General features: G+C 44.8%; 2 protein-coding genes across 14 annotated transcripts in view; one reads left to right on the top strand and one right to left on the bottom strand.

Moving 5' to 3' along the window:
* Positions 1-11680, top strand: part of LOC139364623 (supervillin-like) — a 29274-nt gene extending 17594 nt beyond the window's left edge. For 8 of the 12 annotated variants that reach the window (XM_071101521.1, XM_071101516.1, XM_071101522.1 and 5 more), the window contains 20 exons: positions 20-176; positions 280-375; positions 470-550; positions 708-897; positions 1066-1238; positions 1416-1571; positions 1670-1806; positions 2066-2213; positions 2894-3039; positions 3295-3470; positions 3569-3704; positions 4053-4508; positions 4740-4842; positions 4960-5167; positions 5278-5411; positions 7708-7863; positions 9667-9810; positions 10123-10235; positions 10471-10626; positions 11056-11680. In XM_071101521.1, coding sequence (XP_070957622.1) covers positions 20-176; positions 280-375; positions 470-550; positions 708-897; positions 1066-1238; positions 1416-1571; positions 1670-1806; positions 2066-2213; positions 2894-3039; positions 3295-3470; positions 3569-3704; positions 4053-4508; positions 4740-4842; positions 4960-5167; positions 5278-5411; positions 7708-7863; positions 9667-9810; positions 10123-10235; positions 10471-10626; positions 11056-11148 — 3159 coding nt within the window. In that variant the 3' untranslated portion in view covers positions 11149-11680. The remainder of the gene's footprint in view (positions 1-19; positions 177-279; positions 376-469; positions 551-707; positions 898-1065; positions 1239-1415; positions 1572-1669; positions 1807-2065; positions 2214-2893; positions 3040-3294; positions 3471-3568; positions 3705-4052; positions 4509-4739; positions 4843-4959; positions 5168-5277; positions 5412-7707; positions 7864-9666; positions 9811-10122; positions 10236-10470; positions 10627-11055) is intronic. The other 4 variants (XM_071101523.1, XM_071101520.1, XM_071101518.1 and 1 more) reach the window with 1 other exon arrangement.
* Positions 11538-22166, bottom strand: LOC139364628 (transmembrane protein 98-like). Of its 2 annotated transcripts, XM_071101528.1 has the most exons (8): positions 22056-22166; positions 15926-16168; positions 14952-15023; positions 14570-14701; positions 14316-14349; positions 14110-14225; positions 13952-14011; positions 11538-13688 (listed from the first exon to the last, which is right to left on the bottom strand). In XM_071101528.1, the coding sequence occupies exons 2-8, from the start codon at positions 16054-16056 to the stop codon at positions 13487-13489; spliced, it is 747 nt and encodes a 248-aa protein (XP_070957629.1). In that variant the 5' UTR covers positions 16057-16168; positions 22056-22166; the 3' UTR covers positions 11538-13486. The 2 variants fall into 2 exon arrangements, with proteins under 2 accessions (XP_070957629.1, XP_070957630.1); XM_071101529.1 differs by lacking the exon at positions 14952-15023.
* Positions 22167-23525: the final 1359 nt, after the last annotated feature.

The following is a 23525-nucleotide window of genomic DNA, read 5'->3' as shown; positions in this document are numbered from 1 at the left end:
CCTGTCTCTGCCCATGCAGCACGCTAGACCAGTAGAAGAGGAGAAGCTGCCACAGGCGTCGGTGGCTGAGCGCATGAGAACCCTACAGGAGAGTAAGGAGCAGTGGAAGGCCAGAGGGAGAGGGGCCGCCAACGGCTCAGCCCAGTACACTGTGGCCGGACGCATGGCGAAGAGAGGTGAGGTTTCCCTCTTTCTCTTTCTCCTTTTTTTCTTTCTCTCTCTCTCTCGTTCTCTCTTTCTTTCCCTCACTCAGACCTGTGTGGGATTGTCCCATTGCAGGTTTGGTGTCCCCTGTATCGGACATACACGAGACCCATCCATCTCACACTAAGAGACCCTCCACAGGAGCCACAGCAACAGCATGCCCATGTGAAGGTAAAAATAACCCATCCACAAAAGAGAAAAGATGTTTGTGTCTGGTTTGTGATTGTAGATCCTCCTCCCTGACCTCTGGTTCTCCTCTCAACAGAGATCTCCAGTCACCCTGGGATGGAGGTGGAAGAGGACACAAAGCTGGACAAACTGGATTCCATTGTGGACAGGCTGAATAGTACGATGATTTGTCCAAACCTCAGATTAAGAGTTGAAGTCTATCCGCTAGTGTCTATTTATTGTCTAACTTCCTGTGTTTTTCTCAGTGATGCTTTGAGCATCCTAATGAAGTGGAAAACCTGTAACTCTCATGTTGTACCCCTCTCCTCCCCCAGCCACTCCCCTGGAGGTGACCTCAGGGAGGGTGAAGGAGGTCATGACCCCTGATGACCGGGAGACGTGTGGTGGTTTCTACAGGGAGGTGTTGCCCCCCTCACCCTCTGCCCTCGCTGCTGGGGCTGGTGCTGCCAATGGAACTGACCCGGAACAGGACCTCAGTGCCCTCTGCCAGACCAACACACCCATGTGAGTTTGTTTGTGTGTGTGTGTGGGGGGGAGGGGGGGGGGGGGGTGTGTGTGTGTGTGTGTGTGTGTGGTTGTGTGTTTGTGTTTACATGTACACTTCTATCTAGTTGTATGATTGTCTTCATTGTGTGTGTGTGTGTGTGTGTGTGTGTGTGTGCGCGCGCGCAGGCTGACATCAGAAGTAGCGCAGCACAGGCGGTCGGTGCGTCCGTCCCGTAGGACCCAGGGCTCCCGGAACCCTCTGCGTGCTCTGGCGGCCCGCGATGACATCAGACAGGACTTCATGGGAGAGAGCGTCACCGTGGCTACCATGAACACTAACAGGACACAAGTGGAGAAGAGTGAGTGACGTTAACATTTCCCAGAGAGATATCTCTCTTTCTCTCTCTCTCTCTCTCTCGCTATCTCTATATTTCATTCTCTCTCTCTCTCTCTCTTTTCTTTTTCAATCTGCTTATATACTGTTTCTGACTTTCTCATCTCTGATCTCTCTGTCCCATGTCTGTCCTACCCCTCAGTGGCCAAGAATTCCAACATGGCTGACTCAACTCTAGCAGGTCTGGCCAGTACAGAGGACTTCAGTTATGTCGATCTGCGTGATGTCACTTCCACAGAGTCAATGACGAACAACAACAACCTGCCCATCAGCAACCTCATGCTCATTCACATCAAAGGTCGGTACAGATTGTGTGTGTGTGTGTGCGTGCATGTGCATATGATTACGTTTATGAGTGTGCATATGTGGATATGTGTGTGTTTCCTACGGTGCCAGGTTGGCATCATGTGCAAGTGCGTCTAGTTGAGCCCACAGCCAGGTCTCTGAACAGTGGAGACTGCTTCCTGCTGGTCACACCCACTCACTGCATCCTCTGGAGCGGAGAGTTCGCCAACACAGCAGAGAAAGCCAAGGTACGACTTCGACGGGACACACACATTGTATCACATGCTGACTGTCTACTCTCTATTCCTTGGCTAACTAGATCCCTGGCTTGTATTGTTCATGAGGGATTCCCGTTGGGCGTCTTATTCGTCTGTAATTCAAACCATATGTGGTTTTTGAATAATACCATTGAAGTACATTTTACATTTAAACACAATGTGAAGCCACTGGTTGTTGTCAGTTATAACTGGTGATGATGTTTCCCTGTCTTCTGCTGTCTCTGTCCAGGCGTCAGAGCTGGCATCGTTGATCCAGACCCAGGGGGATCTGAGCTGCCGGGCCTGTGGGGTCATCCACCTAGAGGAGGGGGTCAATACTGACAACAGCCTGGCCTCTGACTTCTGGAACCTTCTGGGAGGAAAGACACAATACGGAGGTCGGACTAGAACTAGTCACCAACCACTCTGTCACTCAGTAGACAAAACCATAAGAACTGTACAAACTATGTGAAAATCCTATTAAAACAACCAGAACAGCCTTTTAGGTAAGTAAGTCAGTAAGTAAGTAAACTAAGTAATTAAGTCAGTCTTTCAGTCAGTAAACTAACTAATAAAGACAGTCAGTAAGTAAACTAAGTCAGTCAGTAAGTCAGTAGACTAAATCAGTCAGTCAGTAAACTAAGTCAGTCAGTCAGTAAATTAAGTTAGTCAGTCAGTCAGTAAACTAACTAATAAAGTCAGTCAGTAAGTAAACTAAGTCAGTCAGTAAGTCAGTAAACTAAGTCAGTCAGTAAGTCAGTAGACTAAATCAGTCAGTAAGTAAACTAAGTAATTAAGTCAGTCAGTCAGTAAACTAACTAATAAAGTCAGTCAGTCAGTAAGTAAACTAAGATACTCAGTAAGTCAGTAAATTAAATCAGTCAGTCAGTAAGTAAACTAAGTAATTAAGTCAGTCAGTCAGTAAACTGAGTCAGTCAGTCAGTCAGTAGACTAAGTCAGTCAATCAGTCAGTAAGTAAGAAACCAAGAAAGTAAGTATGCAAGAAACCAGTAAGTGACCATTTGCGTCTGTCTTTGTGTACTGTATGTGTGATTGTATATGTGTGTGTTCCCTGTAGGAGCGGGAGCCCCAGAAGAGGATGAGCTGTATGAGAGTGGGGTGGTGGAGTCTAACTGTTTGTACAGGCTGGTGGAGAACAGACTGGTACCCCATGAGCAGGCCTGGGCAGCCATCCCCACTGTCTCCCTACTGGGATCCACTGAGGTCAGTCCCTCCTTGGATCCCCCTGTGTGTTTCTGTGGCTTCTTATCCATTGCTGCCTTGGTGCTACATATCAATCAATGGGTTTTTAACTCAATATAAAGATTATGAACTGGAATGCCATCTATCAACTTTTGTGTGATTTTCAACACTACAGATAGAATCTGATCTCTGAATAGTTATCTCTCTCTGCCTCTGTCTCTCTTTGTCTCTGCCTCTCTCTCTGCCTCTCTGTTTATTCCCCTGTCTCTCTACCAGGCCCTGGTGTTTGACTTTGGCAGCGAGGTGTACCTGTGGCATGGGAAGGATGTTGTCCCTGGCGACAGGAGTGTGGCTGAACAGCTGGCCCAGCAGGTGTGGGGTGGTCCCTACGACTACAGCAACTGTAGGGTCAACCCACTGGACCCCACACACTGCAACCCCAGCATACAGCCGTAGGTACACACCACACAGGCGCTTACACAGTAAAATACCTCATTTAAATACATACTGTTGTATTCATTGATACATTACGTGTGTGATTTGTGTACAGGCAAGGTGAAAGACGGCCCGGCTGGGCTCTGTTTGGCTGTGTCTCTGAGCACAAGGAGACAGCCCTCTTCAGGGAGAAGTTTCTGGACTGGGCTGGAGATGAGGAGACCGCTGCAATGGTGGTGGAGGAGGCACAGGTTAGTTAGAGATCAATTCAAATCAAATTGTATTTGTCACATGCGCTGAATACAACAGCTGTAGACCTTACCGTGAAATGCTTACTTATCAGCCCTTTAACCAACATGAACTTGTAAGAAAAAAAGGTTAAGAAAATATTGACTAAATAAACAAAAGTAACAATAAAATACTAATAAATAGGCTATATACAGGGGGTACCGGTCCCGAGTCAATGTGCGAAACACATGACTCAAAGCCAAATAGGACCCATCCTGTACAGATTTAGAGTGACTGTGAGAAAGATGCCTGATCTTCTTTGACCGTATTTCTCCTCTCCCTTCCTCTCTCTACTGTGTCTCTCTGTGCAGACTGCCATGCCAGTGTGGCCCCAGCAGAGTCCCCTGCCCCAGCAGCAGCAGATAGAGTATGTGTCTCTGTGTGCGTGTGATGCCAAGGCGCTGGTGGCAGGGCAGGGGGTGGCGGTGCCAGGGGACGGGGCGGTCCCTACAGTCCTGGGGGGGGTGGACGTTCAGAGGGGGCATGGTATCGTACCCCTGGAGGACGGGCGGCAGGTGGAGCTGAGCACTGTTGCCGTGGATACCTGGCACATTCAGGAGTTTGAGGACAGCGAGGTCCAGCTGGAGAGCCCAGGGCAGCTGCATGAAGGAGACACATACCTGGTTCGCTGGACCTATACTCTCAGCCCAGCGGATCAAAGCGGGCAGCCTGGGAGGGAGTGCTCTGCTGTCTTCATCTGGCAGGGCCGGCACTCCAGTATCAATGGGCGAGGCGCGTCTGCCCTCAGGAGTCATGAGGGAACACAGGTGGGTGGTTCTTCCAATTAAACTCTTAAACCACCCATAGCCTCAGTTAAAACCATAGAATCACATATAGGACATGCAAATTATAGGATGTCTATCGTTAAACCTGCCTAGCATTTCAGAGGCCTGCGTTTAAACCAGTGTTATTGCTGAGAAGGATGTCTTTGGTTGTTGAGTACAGTAGGCTCGTTGACTGATGTTTCTTCCTGTGTTGTTGTTGTTGTCCTGTTGAAGTTGATGGTGCCTCAGGGGCAGGAGCCTCCATGTTTCCTTCAGCTTTTCCAGGGAGGTCTGGTCATCCACAAAGGCTGCCGAGCAGACACCACCAACAACACAGGTGGGATATTACCTTGGCTTTACCTCCTCTAATTTAGGTGGGGTGTGTGTCTGGTTGTGTGTCTATGTGTTCTGTGTAGACCTGTGTTCCTAACTGCAATCTCACTATGTCCTGTAGGAGTCTGGCGTCTGTTCTGTGTGCGTGGGGAGCTGCCTGAGGAGGCCAGTCTGTTGGAGGTGGACTGTCGCTGTGGCAGCCTGCGCTCCCGAGGTTCTCTCATACTGCTCAACAGTCAACAGGGGGCGCTCTACCTGTGGCATGGCTGTAAGGTCCACGCCAGCTCCCGGGAGGCAGGCAAGAGGGCTGTGGAGCGACTCACTCAGATGTAAGTCTCACTTCATGGATGTGTTCCTGTGCTTCTGTGTGTATTCATTTGTTGGAATGCAAACAGTATTAATACGTGGATATGTGTGCTTTCTGCTGTCTGTGTGTTAGGTGCCCTCCTGAACTGGGCCTCAGCAGTGAAAGCCCTTCGAGGGTGCAGGAAGTGGAGGAAGGGGCGGAGCCTGTGGAGTTTGGGAACGCTATTGGGCAGCAGGACAGGAAGGCCTATGACTGCATGCTACAAGGTACACACCTCTCAGCTCCTGTTCATACCTGAAGAAAACACACCTTGACAGACAGTGCCGTGAAAAAGTATTTCCCCCCTTTCTAATTGTCTCTACTTTTGCATATTTTTGATACTGAATGTCATCGGATCTTCAAGCACGAACTGCTCATTTCAAGTCCTGCCACAACATCTCAATTGGGATTAGGTCTGGACTAGGCCATTCCAAAATGTAAAATGTGTTGCTTTTTAGCCATTTTCATGTAGACTTGATTGTGTGTTTTGGATCATTGTCTTGCTGCATAGCACATCTGCGCTTCAGCTTCAGCTCAGAGACTGAGATGCTCCTGTAGAATTCTCTGATACGGAGCAGAATTCATGGTTCCTTCTATTAAGGCAAGTCGTCCAGGACCTGAGTCAGCAAAGCATCCCCAAACCATCACACTACCACCACCATGCTTGACCGTTGGTATGAGGTTCTTACTGTGGAATGCAGTGTTTGGTTTTCGCCAGGCATATTGGCACCCATGTCGTCCAAAAAGTTATACTTTTGAATCATCTGTCCATAGAACATTGTTCCAAGAGTCTTGATGATCATCCAGGTGCTTTTTGGCAAAATGTAGTCAACTTTTTGGATGACATTTGTATTTTATTAGGGAACCCCATTAGCTGCTGCCAAGGCAGACCAAACACACCAAAGCACCCACATTACATATAAAACAGACCAAACACTCTTTGTACTGAGTGAGTTAAAGATAAAACACTACATCATATAACATCCCTAGACCACCACATATCCACAACACAAAATGTTCAGTACCACCGTACAACAATATGACAATGTGTGCGTGTGCATGTGTCTGTACCTTTTTGTGTGTGTCTCTTCACAGTCCCCGTTGTTCCATAAGGTGTGTTTTTACCCGCTTTTCAAATCTTATTCTACTGCGTGCATCAGATGTGGAATAGAGTTCCAATGCAGTCATTCAGGCCATCCATCAGTGAGCTGTAGCTGAAGTGCAACTGGGTCATGCAGCAAAACAATGATCCAAAACACACAATCAAGTCTACCTGAAAATGGCTAAAAAGCAACACATTTTAAGTTTTGAAATGGCCTAGTCAAAGACCAGACCTAATCCCAGTTGAGATGTTGTGGCAGGACTTGAAACGAGCAGTTCATGTTTGAAAACCCACAAATGTTGCCGAGTTAAAAAAGTTCTGCATGGAAGAGTGGGACAAAATTCCTCCACAGCAATGTGAGAGACTGATCAACAACTACAGGAAGTATTTGGTTGAAGTCATTGCAGCTAAAGGTGGCACAGCCAGTTATTAAATGTAAAGAGGCAATTACTTATTCACAGAAAGGAATTTGGAGTTGCATAACTTCGTTCATTAAATATATACAATATACAAAGTATACAATTTTTTTTGTTATTTGTAAACTCAGGTTCCCTTGATCTAATATTAGGTTTTGGTTGAAGATCTACATTCAATATAAAAAATGTGCAAAAGTATAGAAAATTACCAATGGGGCAAATACCTTTTCACGGTACTCTATTTAACAGAACACCTGAAAGTTCAGAATAACCTGAACAGATATCCCAGCCCAAATGTCTTCTTTTTAAATGATGTGGTAGTTCATTTCTTTGCTATCAAATGAGGAGAGACAAACTTAACACACAAGTCAGAGTTATACTTCAACTAAGTCTTAATTCACTTATTAGTAAGAGAGCAGGTCAATACAACACACACATATAAAGTGAATCGATTGAGTGCTCTACGTTAATGATGACTGGTCGACGACTCACCCTCAGATGATTCGTTGAGAGCCTCGAGACAAAAGTACAAAGGTCTTTTTATAGCCAAGATACACCCCCTTCAGGCTACATGACAAACAACAGATGTATGGAATGGGTCACAAGGTTAAGACTAGTATGAAATATACTTAGAATTCACAGCAGACAATATCTCATTCTGTAGAGACCAGGGTCTGTCCCTGGGGTCATCTCTCCCTGGTACCTTATAGAACAGAAACATTAACTCATGATCTGGAATGCGGTATCACCCAAAGACATCGTAAATCTTCCAGAGGCCCATCCTCAGTAGAACACACACAGATGAGAGTTCTAACAACACCTTATTCTGTTGCATTAAACAACCCTTTGATGCAATTTCAGAATTATAACATAATCTTGTCATTTTTGTTTGGACAATGAACACACAAATGACTAATAAAGAAGGTATAAAGCAGCGGAACTTCTCTGAGTGCTGAAAGTTTGAGAGGTTGATGTGATGAGATGCTGTGGGTTGTTATCGCTCAGATCCAGGGAAGTATAACTTCACGCCACGCCTCTTCCATCTGAGCACCTGTTCCGGAACCTTCCAGGGGGAAGAGCTGCAGAGCCCTGCCCGGTTGCCAGGGGTTGTCATGGCGATGCCCTTTGTCCAGGAGAGCCTGTACTTTGTGCCACAGCCAGGTGAGTGTCTGCTCAATGCCCAAACACACATGTATGCACTCAGGCACTCATAAACAAAACTTCCATTGTTATCACAGGGACTTAACAGTACAAAACACTCACCTAATATCCCTCCTTTTCTTTCCCTTTCTCACTGTTTCTCTGCCCCCCTCTCTCTCTCTCTCTCTCTCTCTCTCTCTCTTCTCTCTCTCTCTCTCTCTAACGCTCCCTCTCTCTCTTTCTCTCTCTCTAACGCTCCCTCTCTCTCACTCTCTAACGCTCCCTCTCCCCTCTCTCTATCACTCTCTAACTCTCTCTCTTTCTCTCTCTCTCTCTCTCCCTCTCACTCTCTCTCTTTCTCTCTCTAACGCTCCCTCTCCCCTCTCTCTATCACTCTCTAACTCTCTCTCTCTGTCTCTCTCTAACGCTCCCTCTCCCCTCTCTCTACCACTCTCTCTCTGGCTCTCTCTCTCCCTCCGTCCCTCTCCCTCCCTCCCCCTCTCTCTCTCTCCTAACGCTCCCTCACTCCATCTCTCTCTCTGTCTCTCTCTCTAATGCTCCCTCTCCCCTCTCTCTCTCACTCTCTAACTCTTTCTAACGCTCCCTCTCCCCTCTCTCTATCACTCTCTAACTCTCTAACTCTCTCTCTCTATCACTCTCTGGCTCCCTCCCTCCCTCCCTCCCTCCCTCCCTCCCTCCCTCCCTCCCTCCCTCCCTCCCTCCCTCCCTCCCTCTCTCTCACTCTCTCTAACGCTCCCTCTCCCCTCTCTCTATCACTCTCTAACTCTCTCTCTATCACTCTCTGGCCCTCCCTCCCTCCCTCTCTCTCACTCTCTCTAACGCTCCCTCTCCCCTCTCTCTATCACTCTCTAACTCTCTCTCTCTATCACTCTCTGGCCCTCCCTCCCTCCCTCTCCCCTCTCTCCATCACTCTCTAACTCTCTCTCTCTATCACTCTCTAACGCTCCCTCTCCCCTCTCTCTATCACTCTCTAACTCTCTCTCTCTGGCTCTCCCTCCCTCCCTCCCTCCCTCTCTCTCTCACTCTCTCTCTCCCTCTTACTCTCTCAATTCAATTCAATTTGCTTTATTGGCATGACGTAACAATGTACATATTGCCAAAATGTATTTAGGATATTTACAATATTAAAATAATAAGAATCAAAGTTGTCAACGGGACAACAGTAACAACAATAACCAAGGGTCAAAATAACCATACATTGAACTATAACAATAAGCATACAGTAGTGGACATGTGCAGGTTGATTGGTCTGTCAGACACTGTCCCTCATCTTATTGCAGGCAGCAATGTAGTGCGCTGCCAACCCACAGCTCTCCGCGTACTCGCCCAACAGGACAGATAGCCTATTCTCATCAGAGAGGTCTTTGAAACCTGGAATAAGGGTTTTACATTTTTTTAAACATTTTGTCAGGAACTGTTGTGCAGTGTTGCACAGCCTTTCCTCTACAGGGAGCCAGGTTTTCCTGTGTCTACCTTTCTCAATGGCAAGGCTGTGCTCCCTGAGCCTATACTCTGTCAAGGTTTTTCTAAGGTTTTGATCAGTAACCATGGTCAAATAGTTAGCCACGGTGTAGTGTCGATTTAGGGCCAGATAGCACTGCATTTTGCTTTGTGCTTGTGTCTCCCAACAAGCAATGCCGTTTTGTTTTGACTCTGTTGTAATTAGTTTTATTCTGATTGATCGGATGTTCTGGTCCTGACTGAGGCTTCAGTGTGTTAGTAGAACAGGTTTGTGAACTCAGCCCCAGGACCAGCTCTCTCTAACTCTCTCTCTCTCTCTCTCTCTCTCTTATGCCTCCCCAGCCCTGTTCCTGCTAGATAACTGTATGGAGCTGTATCTGTGGCAGGCAGGTGAGCCTGAGGACAGTGAGACCGCTGGCTCAGCCTGTATCCGCTGGGCTAACGAGAGGAGGTGTGCCATGCAGACAGTGCTCCAGTACTGCAAAGGTGAGAGCCAGTAGACAAAGCAAGGCAGCTAATATAATAGTTGATGGTTTAGATCAGGGGTATATACATCTTACCCCACGAGTTCCAGAGTACTGCTGGAAATTGCCAAATCAGGTCCAAATCAGTCCTTGATTAGAGGGGAGGAATAAGTAGAGGAAGTAAAAATGCAGAGGAAGTGGCTTCGAGGTCCAGCTTATAATCTGAGGTGTTTATATGGTTGTTGGTCATTATCAGGAGTGTGTTGGGGATATGATGTAGTTAGGGGTTAAGTTGTTCTGTGGTTCTCTGATGGTTTGCGGTGTGTTGTTTTAGAGAGGAACCCAAGGCGCCCCCTTCAGGCCTACCTCATCCAGGACGGAGCAGAACCCCTCACCTTCACCAACGTTTTCCCTCGCTGGGAGAAGAGACCCACTCCCATCACACAGGTACAGGAAAAGAGGACTATTCGTCCTCCTCCTCACAATCACTATCATTATCAATAATAGCATCCGTACGCATCAGTAGCATCATCGGTAATAACTTCACAACAGCAGTAAACCCAGTTCAGTATGATCTGGTTGGGTAAAGACTGCTGTGTCATAGCAACACAACGGTCTTTGTCTTTCAAAGCCAGGTATGTTTTGGATTTAGAAATGCTGACTTGTGAACGATGTTGTCCAGGGGGAGGCCGGGCGGGTCAAGCTGACCTTGGTGCAGGATGCCCTGGCCCAGCTCAGTAAGACCCAGTACCCCCTAGAGGAGCTGCTGCAGACCCCTCTGCCAGAGGGAGTGGACCCCCAGCGCCTGGAGATATACCTCTCCGACCACGACTTCCAGGTTGACACACAAACACGCTAGTCCTGTGCGGCTCAGTTGGTAGAGCATGACCCCGTCAGGATAATGGGTTTGATTCTCACTGGGGCCACTCATATGAAAGTGTATGCACACTTTGGATACATTTGTCTGCTGAATGTTATGTACAGTATTATGACGTTATATAAAACAGGGTGTAGCTACACCTGACAGCCACTAGGGCGCACCACTAACGTCTTAATGGCGGCTGTGGTCTGATATGGCCAATTGAAATGTGTTCCTGTGGTAGTCTCGAGATGATTAAAAACAGATGGTTTAAGAGAAAATGTGACTTATGTAGGGTTTCTGTGTAAATATTTCACAAAAACGTTCATCTCTAAGACCAGTGGATGCTTGCTTTTCTCCAGTATGCTACAATATCGGAAGTAAGGTTTGTTTGTTTATATGTTTCAGACTATTTTGGAGATGAAGAGAGATGAGTATGACTTCCTCCCAAACTGGAAACAAATCAGCCTGAAAAAAAGCAAAGGACTATTTAAAACCTGAACAAACACAAAAAGATCCCATTTATGTCAACATATCCTGAGATATTTTTTGTTGTTGTATTTTCTATTTTCAAGATAATTATATTTTCTTGTCAGGGGATGACAATTGCGTACAGTGTTTTCTTAGTAGCTGTCTCTAAGTTGTATCTGTGTGTCTTCTTTAAGTATGGTGCTTTAGGGCCTTATTCGTTCTCAGCCAATCGCTCTCGCTTGCAGAGAGACAAGACTGCCTATACCGTCAAACAGAAGGACAGAACCATCCTTATCCCCAATCAATCAACTGGATCCATTTTCTTATTCCTAGAGCTTACACGAGTGTGTGCTTCTCTTACCGACTATGGATTCCCCTCAGAAATGTTAACTAAAAAGAAGAAGAAAGAGCGTTACACATTTTCCTATGAAACTTTAATTTACCTGTACAAATCAATGGAGGATATAAAGAGAAAGTTGAAAAAGAGGAGGGGTAAGGAAACCTCACGAAACATGCTTACATACAACAACAAAAAATCAATTGTAATAAACGACGGAAACCAGGAAAATATAGGAGTGGCCACTTTCTTCATGTTTCTTAATCAATATCATTCCATCACAGAGCTCTGCTTATCTGATGTAGGCTGCAGTTATACTGGCAGTCTTCTCGTAGGCTGAATTTCAGAGCTTGAATTATAAGAAGGAACAAGGCACAAAAGGCATGTCTTCTCAGAAAGACCATGTGAAAAAAAAACACCTGATTTGTCTCTAAGCTTGACCGTGTGTTTAACCGTATAGTTTTGCCCATAAAGTCTTATGTGTGCATTTACAGTATCGACGCTGTCTCTTTGCGTAAGTGTGTGTATCACTGTGTACAGTTGCTCCTTAGGTTAGCAGCGTGTGAGCTCTGTTACAGTTGCTCCGTAAGCTCGAGTGTGTGGCGCAGTGTTTGCAGCTCTGTGAGCTGTGTTACGGCTGGACAGTGTGTGTGTGTAAAGCTGGGTTATGCTGTGATTACTGCTCTTGGGTTTCAGTTCTAGCTACGGTATTAGGCAGGCATGGAGAGGCAGCTAGCCATGCTCCGATAACATCGCACCACCGGTCAGCACAAGGCACGCAAATTCACCTCCACCTCATTTGACACGGCTCACAAAGAAACCTTCCCCCATACACACACATTTGACCCTCCCTTTACGATAACAGCCAATTAAATCGTTCATCCGCCCAACAAACGCAACAGGGACCTGCATAAAGCCGTCCAACACCTTCAGCTGGTACAGAGGCTTGTCTTGACTCCTGGTTCAAAAAAAAAAAGTAGCAGTGTTTTGTTCTGAGTAAGAGTGTATTTCTCTAATTAAGAGTGTATTGCTCTGAGTAAGACTGTATTTCTCTAAGTAAGAGTGTATTGTTCTGAGTAAGAGTGTATTGCTCTGAGTAAGAGTGTATTGCTCTGAGTAAGAGTGTATTGCTCTGAGTAGTTGTGTATTTCTCTAAGTAAGTGTATTGCTCTGAGTAGGTGTGTATTGCTCTGAGTAAGAGTGTATTGCTCAGAGTAAGAGTGTATTGCTCTGAGTGTGTTTTTCTCTAAGTAAGTGTATTGCTCTGAGTAAGAGTGTATTGCTCTCAGAGTGTATTGTTCTGAGTAAGAGTATATTGCTCTAAGTAAGAGTGTATTTCTCTACGTAAGAGTGTATTGCTCTGAGTAAGCATGTATTGCTCTGAGTAAGCGTGAATTGCTCTGAGTAAGAGTGTATTGCTCTGAGTAAGCGTGTATTGCTCTGAGTAGGTGTGCATGTATTTCCCCTGCCTTTGGTCCTATTGGGTGTCCAGGGTTTTCCCCCCACATGGATTAGTTGACTAAATTTAAGCTTCCATGTGACTGTGCACTCCTAACGGGGCGGATTACAGCTCACCACTGGGCGATGGAAGACACTCAGGAATGAATATCAAGGGGCCAGTCGTCCATGGCAACAACTACACACAAGCCTATTTCAGTGAGCTCTGCACTTTACTTACAAGACAATATGAATCTGAGAGTGTAACATAAAACCTATATAGATCCTAATCATAACATGCATTATGGTTATACATAACTATATACAAAACCAGAAACATGATAAAAGTGAAAGGATCAAGAGGAAAATAGCACAAGGATCTGGCACCTGTCGGTTTCTAAAACCAGCTCTATTCTATTATCTGGCAACCCATCTGTATGTAAATCAGCACAGAACGGCAGCGGGAAAGTGGGAATGTGTTGAGTTTTCTTATTGTGTGTTTATCAAGCATTGTGTACGTGTGAGAATGTGCCCGAGATGTGTACAATGTATAGAGAAGGAGTGTATGCGTGTGTATGTACGTGTCTGTGTGTTCTAGATGGCCTGCTCTCTCTGCACGTCTAATCCAGGTAGACTCCGTTCCGGTTCGGACGCTAGCGCCGCCTCCCGCAGCACCACCATGTGATCCTCAGCGGCGTGCAGTGATTGGTCGATCCAGTCCATGCTGCCAGACATGTGACAGGCGTTGCGGGTCACCAGCACCAGGTGACTGACTGACAGAAGGAGGGCGGTGGCCCTGAGGAGACAAAATAGACAAAGGGCATGTAGAATTTCTCCATCAAGACTGGACAGGGAAACATTGACGCACAAGTCCGTCTGATTACCATGGCTTATATTGTACCATCCCCACCTATAGTCCCTTTGTTGGTCAGGTCAGACCATCATATGAGTTCTATCAGCAGAGCTATGATCTATATTGTCTATTTGCCCGTGCTATCTTTGTCCCCTCAAAATATTATAAATGATGTTATCTAACAAAAGGAAAACTTCATTAGCTACCTGGCATCCAGGAGTATGGGGTCCAGTGGAGGGTACATAGATCGCACAACGTCATCCACCCTACAGACACGCACGGGACGATGGGAGGTCATGAAGGACGTAGGACGGTCAGACAATTGTAAGGGTTGTGTGATGGTGCTGTATAACCTGACAGTTACCTCGGACTGATGCGTTTAGCCACAGTGATGATGTCACTGAGGCTGGCTGGGGCTTTCACCTTAGCGCCTGAGCCCATTGTCATGGCAACCAGCTTTTCAGTCAGGGTGTGGCAGATCTGCCAAAGGAGAGAGCGTGTAAATATCATTGAGTTAGATCCTAATGAAAACAATGTATTCATGCAGGGTGTACAGCACGTAGACATTACCTTTAAGATGGATATACAATGCGAAACCAAGCCACTGTTAAAGAAAGAGAGAATAGCTTTAAATAAGGGTTCATTATTGTATGATCATGTCAGAGATGTATCACCTATTTGAACTTGATGTTATGATCAAAGATCGAAGTTGTTACTCTTGTAACCATGGAAGGATATATATATATATATATATATATACGAATAGCTACAACAGCTAGCCTGATCTACTCCTGGCATATGTCAGTGTCACATGGCGGACGTACGAGGCGTCCTCGATCCAGTCCTCGTTCTCCAGGATGGCCTCGATGTGAGGGTTGGTGATGACCACGTCGTCCAGCTCCAGCTCAGACGGCTCACTCTGAGTTTCCATGGCACCGATCAGGTCAACATTGGGTCTGTGGGGAAGCAGAAAGGTTCTGATGAAGGGAAGAGAGAGTGTGTGTGAGAGAGAAAGAGAGGGAATGTGTATTGAATAGATGTGTGAGAGGGAGGGAATGTATTCTGAATAGAAGCGTGTGTGTATGAGAGAGAGGGGGAACACGAAGGAGAGTGAGAGAACAAGAGAGTGAGACAGAGAGACATTACTGGCTCGAGAACTTTGCCCCTGTATGTTGACTTAATATTAATCCCATGTATCGTTTTGACCTTAGTGCTGTGAAGTCGCTCTGTTCAATCCATAGATTTATAGCTTCAAACCAGCAGGTCAGTCCATTGGACCTGGGTAAGAGTGGGATACAGTTGAATCAGCTATATCCAGGACCCCTTACCACCATCTAATGCACTATAGGGCTTAGGCCACATACCCCATCACTAGGGCCAAGAGTTTTCCTGGTCTGGACAAACTCAGGGCCCTACCCATAACCATCCAAAATGCCACTGTTCCCCCCTCCCCCTCCCAGATGAAGCTAGATAGGTATACTAGGCGACCCAAGATGTCACTGTTCCCTCCCTCCCCCTCCCAGATGAAGCTAGATAGGTATACTAGGCGACCCAAGATGCCACTGTTCCCTCCCCCTCCCAGATGAAGCTAGATAGGTATACTAGGCGACCCAAGATGCCACTGTTCCCTCCCCCTCCCAGATGAAGCTAGCTAGGTATACTAGGCGACCCAAGATGCCACTGTTCCCTCCCTCCCCCTCCCAGATGAAGCTAGATAGGTATACTAGGCGACCCAAGATGCCACTGTTCCCTCCCCCTCCCAGATGAAGCTAGCTAGGTATACTAGGCGACCCAAGATGCCACTGTCCCTTCCCTCCCCCTCCCAGATGAAGCTAGCTAGGTATACTAGGCGACCCAAGATGCCACTGTTCCCTCCCTCCCCCTCCCAGATGAAGCTAGCCAGGTATACTAGGCAACCCAAGATGCCACTGTTCCCTCCCTCCCCCTCCCAGATGAAGCTAGCTAGGTATACTAGGTGACCCAAGATGCCACTATTCCCTCCCTTCCCCTCCCAGATGAAGCTAGCTAGGTATACTAGGCGACCCAAGATGCCACTGTTCCCTCCCTCCCCCTCCCAGATGAAGCTAGCTAGATAAACTAGGCGACCCAAGATGCCACCGTCCCCTCCCTCCCCCTCCCAGATGTATTGTATGTAGCTAGTAGATATACTAGGCACTGACTTGGAGTTGAAGTGGTGCAGCAGGTGGTGGGGGTGGCAGTAGCGGTGTCGACACACCACCACCAGGGCAATGAAGGAGGCCAGGAAGATGGTGGCCAGCACCCCAATGGCCACGATCACCACCGTCTCCATGGCGACGATGGGTCCCAGGGCGTCGGCAGTCGGCAACAGGGGGAGAGAAAGGGGTTCTGATCAGACCAGGGTTCTGGTTGTCTGGGCTTGGCCTTTATGGCTAATCGCTCATCTGTGGAGGAGTTGGTCATTAGTGGTTTGTAGTGTTGTGGTTACAGACAGTTGATTGATAGACATGCGGTTACATCCTGAAAGAAGTGTTAGCTGAGGAGCTGTCTGAAGACTACATACTTCCATTTCGACCATGGGCAACCACGTAGTTAGACATAGCCTACTGTGCGTCACTAACCACATAGAACATGCCCTGTGACTTGGCTACTAAATATGAAACACCTCCAAACCACACAGAACTCTGATCTTTATCTGAACTCATAGGAAGCTATCAGCGGACAAGCCCGTTGTGTTGTTTCCGTTTACTGTAGCAGAGTACATACTGTCCATTAATACAACATAGTTAGTTGATCATAACATCTGAATCTCAACCTAAAATGATATAATCATACAACATAGGAAGAGATTAACATGTTATTTTCATGTTTCACACTTTTTTGACCCGGTGCAACCACATCCAACAAGAAACCCATGATAAATGATGTGAATGCTTTATAACCTATTTCAGATCCAATCCAGAGTTTCTCAACAGCTTTTAATCAGAGTTATGTGAGTGTTGTGTTTTTGCTATCTGACATACTTTATGGCCAGCTGTTCAGGATCCAAATATACACACAGCAAAATAAACAATATTCTTTCAAAATAAACTATACCCGTTGTCTACCCTCTTACCCTTTTGGGGTTCTCGGGTCCTAGTTGTGCGAATCTGTAATGTACTTCTGATGGTCTTACCACAGTGAGTAGATTTCACACAGGATGTGTAAAACAAGACGACACAACATACAGTACCTGTCCTCTGCCTAGTGTAGAAACTCATTAACCTAGCCTTGCCCTACCTGGAAGCCCAATGTGTGTGTGTGTGTGTGTGTGTGTGAGAGTCTCACTACTACTATAAGAGGCCATGAGCAGAAAGACAAAATTCCTTCTGGTATCGCATAATAGCTTTGGAATTAGTTGGTACTCATACAGTGGAGAGACACCATGGAAACACAGCTTTGATGCAGTCACTATGGGCAACGGAATTACCGAATTACAACATTCCCAACCAACATTTTGATCCAGATGATTATATGAGATTCTGATTTGGAATGTTGTAATTCTTTAAGCAGATTAATTTGAGACACACTGGCCGAATCATACAGTTCTTTCACCCCTCTTTCAATCAAGCGTTTCTGACTCCTTTTCTCCTCAATGGCCAACGGTCTCTTTACAGCCTGTTGGTTTCAGAGGCACTCACTCAGGGTGGAGTTTTGACTGGTTTCTCCACACGTTTCCATTGCAAAAATATGATTTGATAGACAGATGACTCTTTTATTCTGTATTTGTGGGCAGATCCATTGGGCCAAACTGTAAACTGTCTGCTTCCAACTCACACCCTCAAACACGTGGATCCCCTGAACTGTCACGGATCCCCCCCGGTACTGATGCTCATTCTGTTCACCAGTTCCGGAGGCCTACGGTGCCGGCTTTCTAGGCATCACTGAGCGGGATTCATTATCATCAACCCCAGACTGTCTTGTCTGATTACACACACCTGGTCCCCATTTCCCCTGATTCATATGTTGTATATGTGCCCTCTGTTCCCTCTGTCTTTGTCGGTTATTGTTCCCATGTCCATTGGTGGTGTGAGCGCCTATGCGTTGGTGCAGCTGTTATGCTGCTTGCTTCATATATTGTGTATTACGGGTATCGTCCCGTGTCGTTCAACGAAGTTGACCCTCGCTCTTTTGTTTGAGTACAGCCAAGTGTTTTTGGAAACGTGTTTGTTTTGGGTGTATTAAAAACACCTTGTGTATTCCTGCGCCTGCCTCCAAATCCTTTATACCAGCGGGACATGAACGCAGCTCACTTTCCAGCCCACTTTCCAGCTCACACTCTCAAACACCTAGATCCCCCGACCGCAGCTCACTCTCCAGATCCCAATCACCTGAATTCTAATCACCTGTTCACACACCTGCATGTCATTATCACACACTATTTAGTTCATTTCTTTGCACCCCATCACTGTGAGGTATTGTTTGTTTTGTGACACACGTCTTTCAGAGCTCTGGTTTTTCCCCGTGATTTACTCCTCCCATGTGTGATAGTTTTTGCCTGCCTCACTAACGATGCCTTTTTGCCTGTTCCCTGCCCTGTACTGTAGCCTATTGGATTTCCTGTTATCTACCTATTGCCTGATCTCCCTGCCTGGACTGTTGCCCTTTTGGACCTCCTGTGTATGACCTTCTGCCTGCCCTTGGACCCAGCTAACTGCCTCCTCCTGTGGTCCTTTGTAATAAACACCTTCTGCGCCCTGCACTTTGAAACCAGCTCTCTGTCTCCCCTCGTGTTCATTACACCAACACTATTCATTAACCTGGCCAGCCCTACCAGCCTATAGTGTGTAATGCGTAACATTGTAGTACTTCAATCTTCAAATGGTTTAATACATCCTTCACTCATCTGACCAAAGAATATTATGGAATAATTCCTAAGATTACAAAAATAAAGGAACCACAACCACTAGAACAGGGTTGCCCAACGGGTGGCCCAGTGATTTTATTTGGCCCCCCAAGTTTTCTGAACAAAAAAAATATATATACAGTACTAGTCAAAAGTTTGGATACACCTACTCTTCAAGGTTTTTCTTTACCTTTTACTATTTTGTACATTGTAAAATGATAGTGAAGACAACAAAATGATAAAATAACACATATGGAATCATGTAGTAACCAAAAAAGTGTTAAACAAATCAAACATATTTTAGATTCTTCAAAGTAGCCACCCTTTGCCTTGATGACAGCTTTACACACACTTGGCATTCTCTCAACCAGCTTCACCTGGAATGTTTTTCCAACAGTCTTGAAGGAGTTCCCACATATGCTGAGCACTTGTTGGCTGTTTTTCCTTCCCTCTGCGGTCCAACTCATCCCAAACCATCTCAATTGGGTTGAGGTCGGGTGATTGTGTAGGCCAGGTCATCTGAAGCAGCATGCCATCACTCTCCTTATTGATCAAATAACACTTAAACAGCTTGGAGGTTTGTTGGGTAATTTTCCTGTTGAAAAACAAATGAACAAAAGTCCCACTAAGCGCAAACCAGATGGGATGGCGTATCGCTACAGAATGCTGTGGTGTGCCTTAAAGTGTGCCTTAAATTCAAAAATAAAATCACAGACAGTGTCACCAGCAAAGCATCCCCACACATCATACCTCCTCCTCCATGCTTCATGGTGGGAACCACACATGCGAAGATCATTTGTTCACCTACTCTGCGTCTTACAAAGACAGCGGTTGGAACCAAAAATCGCAATTTTGGACTAATCAGACCAAAGGACAGATATCCACTGGTATAATGTCCATTGCTCGTGTTTCTTGGCCCAAGCAAGTCTCTTCTTATTATTGGTGTCCTTTAGTAGTGGTTTCTTTGCAGCAATTCAGCCATGAAGGCCTGATTCACGCAGTCTCCTCTGAACAGTTGATGTTGAGATGTGCCTGTTACTTGAACTCTGTGAAGCATTTATATGGGCTGCAATCTGAGGTGCAGTTAACTTTAATGAACTTATCCTCTGCAGCAGAGGTAACTCTGGGTCTTCCATTCCTGTGGCAGTCCTCATGAGAGCCAGTTTCATCATAGCGCTTGATGGTTTTTGCAATTGCACTTGGAGAAACTTTCAGAGATCTTGAAATTTGAATGATTGGCTGAGCTTCATGTCTTTGCTTATTTGAGCTGTTCTTGACATGATATGGACTTGGTATTTTACCAAATAGGGCTATCTTCTCTATACCACCCCTATTTTGTCACAACACAGCTGATTGGCTCAAAAGCATTAAGAAGGAAAGAAATTCCACAAATTCAGTTTTAACAAGGCACACCTGTTAATTGAAATGCATTCCAGGCGACTACCTCATAAAGCTAGTTGAGAGAATGCCAAGAGTGTGCAAAGCTGTAATGAAGACAAAGAAATGCTACTTTGAAGAATCTCAAATATAACATATTTTTTTATTTGTTCAACACTTTTTTGTTTACTACATGAATCCATATGTGATATTTCATAGTTTTGATGTCATCACTATTATTCTACAATGTAGAAATAGTAAAAAATAAAGAAAAACCCTGGATTGAGTAGGTATGCCCACCCTTTTAACTGGTACTTTATATTTTTAGAATTCTTTATTGTTGGACATAAAAGATTGTAAAAAAAAAACATCAAATCAGCTCCAAGTGATTTTGATTTTGGAAATTTGTTCCAAAGTATTCCCAAGCATAATAGAGGAATATACAGTGGGGCAAAAAAGTATTTAGTCAGCCACCAATTGGGCAAGTTCTCCCACTTAAAAAGATGAGAGAGGCCTGTAATTTTCATCGTAGGTACACTTCAACTATGACAGACAAAATGAGAAGAAGAAAATACAGAAAATCACATTGTAGGATTTTTAAGGAATTTATTTGCAAATTATGGTGGAAAATAAATATTTGGTCACCTACAAACAAGCAAGATTTCTGGCTCTCACAGACCTGTTCCTTCTTTAAGAGGCTCCTCTGTCCTCCACTCGTTACCTGTATTAATGGCACCTGTTTGAACTTGATATCAGTATAAAAGACACCTGTCCACAACCTCAAGCAGTCACACTCCAAACTCCACTATGGCCAAGACCAAAGAGCTGTCAAAGGACACCAGAAGATTTACAGAAAACATTTGACCTCTGTCATTGCCAACAAAGGGTATATAACAAAGTATTGAGATAAACTTTTGTTATTGACCAAATACTTATTTTCCACCATAATTTGCAAATAAATTCATTAAAAATCCTACAATGTGATTTTCTGGATTTTTTTCATCTCATTTTGTCTGTCATAGTTGAAGTGTACCTATGATGAAAATTACAGGCCTCTGTCATCTTTTTAAGTAGGAGAACTTGCACAATTGGTGGCTGACTAAATCATTTTTTGCCCCACTGTATGTGATTGTATACAAATGTAAGGAAGGTTTGAGATTTTTATATTTTAGTCAAATAGCTTCTTGCGGTTAATTTGCAGGCTTCAAATAATTTGTAAGTATGTCCCGGTCCCCCGACCATCCACTCAAGAAAGAATCTGCCCATGGCTGAATATCTAGTTGATGATCCCTGCACTAGAACCTCAGACTGATCATCAAACTGATTTAGTCAATTTACCCCTTTAGTTAGATCACAGGGGTTGTGCTCTGGCATTTCTCAACTTGATCCTAATGCATCTCCATCAGTATTGTGGTCACCATCTTTGAGTCTTTTGTAGTGAGACACAGTATACTAGAGCCTGGAGACATTTTGTAGGCTTAATGTAAACATCTCTGTTCCCCCTCACAAAGGGCCCCATTCTGTCCCAGATTGCAGTTCCCACACCTCCAAATTCACTACACCAACAATGTTTATGATGGAATAGTGATACAGAGGTGGATGCAGTCATTTGAGGAATATCAGCAATGAGAGACCAAGCTCTTTAAAAACAAAGATTTAACTGAATCAAGTTGAATTTCCAACTACAGATCATTCATGGAACAATGTTCAGCAAAAAAAAGCAACAGGGACCCATCTCATCTCCAATCTTTGAAATAGTACGTTTGAAATGAGTAAATAAATAACGATAAATAAATAAATATTTCTGTTCACTAGTCAAAGTTACAGTTTCTCAGTTGTGTTGTGGTATCAGAACTGCATTTTAAATATTTGCAGAGTTGTTAGGTCAGCGAACTCCAAATAACCCCCCCAAATCATTATTGTTCCTCGATGAACAGTACACATTCCATAGAGTGATACAATGAATTCCCCCCAACCTAATATAATTCACACTTGAATCATCCTATTCTGAATACGGAAAGAAAACGAAACACACCTGTCATACATGTGTTAGAGAATAATATACTCACCGATACATTTAGTCAGTGTTCTTGAATTATAGCTTTGAGAAACAAAGCACCTTTTCCCCTAGGCGGGTGGACATGGCACGGACCTCTCCAAACCGGGAACGCGCACAGGACATACGCGAACGGCTCAGCACTGAGCATGCGGCCAGCGAGTGAGCAGCGATGGAAGTTCGCCATAACTTTGCAGGAGTGAACTCAAATGAACAGTGCCGTGCATGAGCAAAGGATTACGGGTACGCGCGCACAAGAATTTATGGTCTGCTTGCTGAAATACTTTGTTTGTAACCGGCTATGAAATAGACCTAGTTTATTTATACAGGGCTTATAGACATACACAATATTTCACCTGTAAATCTTCCTGTAGCCACGGTTTTGTACTAAGAAAAAAGGTTTATAATCACAGATATATGTAGTTTATATCTGAGACTATTATGTGAGATATTTTATTTATTTAACCTTTAGGCGGCAAGTCATCTACTTGATACTTGATATTAGAGACTTTTATTCTGACAACAGTCTACCCTTCCCAGATGTATTTACTGGAGATTCACGTGAGTTGCGTCAGCCAGGCTAACTTCACTTGGATTCTGATTAAACTATAGAAAGGAACACCGTTGTAACCAGACTCCCATCGAACCCACGGGCCCTTCAGAGGTGATAAATAATTAGGGTTATAGTTTATTATTAGCCTATTAACTTTTTGACGTAATGACGTAGCTCTGACCAAAAGGCCTTCAGGACGAGGCATCACTTGTAACACCAATTAATACGCTATGCAGCCTATTAGCAGCAGATAGGTCTAGTATTATTATCATAGCATTCCTTTATTTGGTTACATTTTTGTTAACTCATACGTTTTTTTATTTTTATTTTTTTTACCATTTTCGATATCGGTTATTGATTTAAAATTCTACATTTAGCAGATCTTCAAAACCCCACTAGATGGCGTGCCCGTCCTACAGATCTCGGAGGCCTACATCTTTTGGATGAAGGTAAGCTTTTTGTAAGAAGCTCCTGAAAAATCGTTATTAAAAAAAATTTGATTAATTGTTTTATTTAGTATTGCCCTGGGCCTTTAATAGTCCTGTATTAGTGGACGATATATCGTCTGTAGCACCAGCGAGGGCAAAAAGATGAATCCCCGCCTCGTTGGAGGAAAAATGTACAGCACCCCCAGATCCAAATGACTTCCTGTGGCTAGACCCAAAGTCCATTGAGACAAGAAAGATATTGTAATGAATAGGGATCATCAACTAGATTTAGCCAGATTTTTTCTTGAGCGGATGGTCAGGGGGCCAGAACACAAATAACTTGTAGACTGAAAACTGACCGCAAGAAGCCAGATATAATATTTAGCTCAAATGTAATCATTTTAAACCTTTCTTACGTTTGTATACGATCACACATATCTCTCTATAATGCGTGGGAATACGTGGGAATCTGATTTACTGTTTTTTTTTTGTCCAACAATAA

The sequence above is a fragment of the Oncorhynchus clarkii genome, chromosome 13, assembly GCF_045791955.1.
Source record: "Oncorhynchus clarkii lewisi isolate Uvic-CL-2024 chromosome 13, UVic_Ocla_1.0, whole genome shotgun sequence".
Lineage (NCBI taxonomy): Eukaryota > Metazoa > Chordata > Actinopteri > Salmoniformes > Salmonidae > Oncorhynchus > Oncorhynchus clarkii.
Note: the sequence above shows the minus strand (reverse complement) of the source record. Positions and strands in the feature narration are given on the sequence as shown.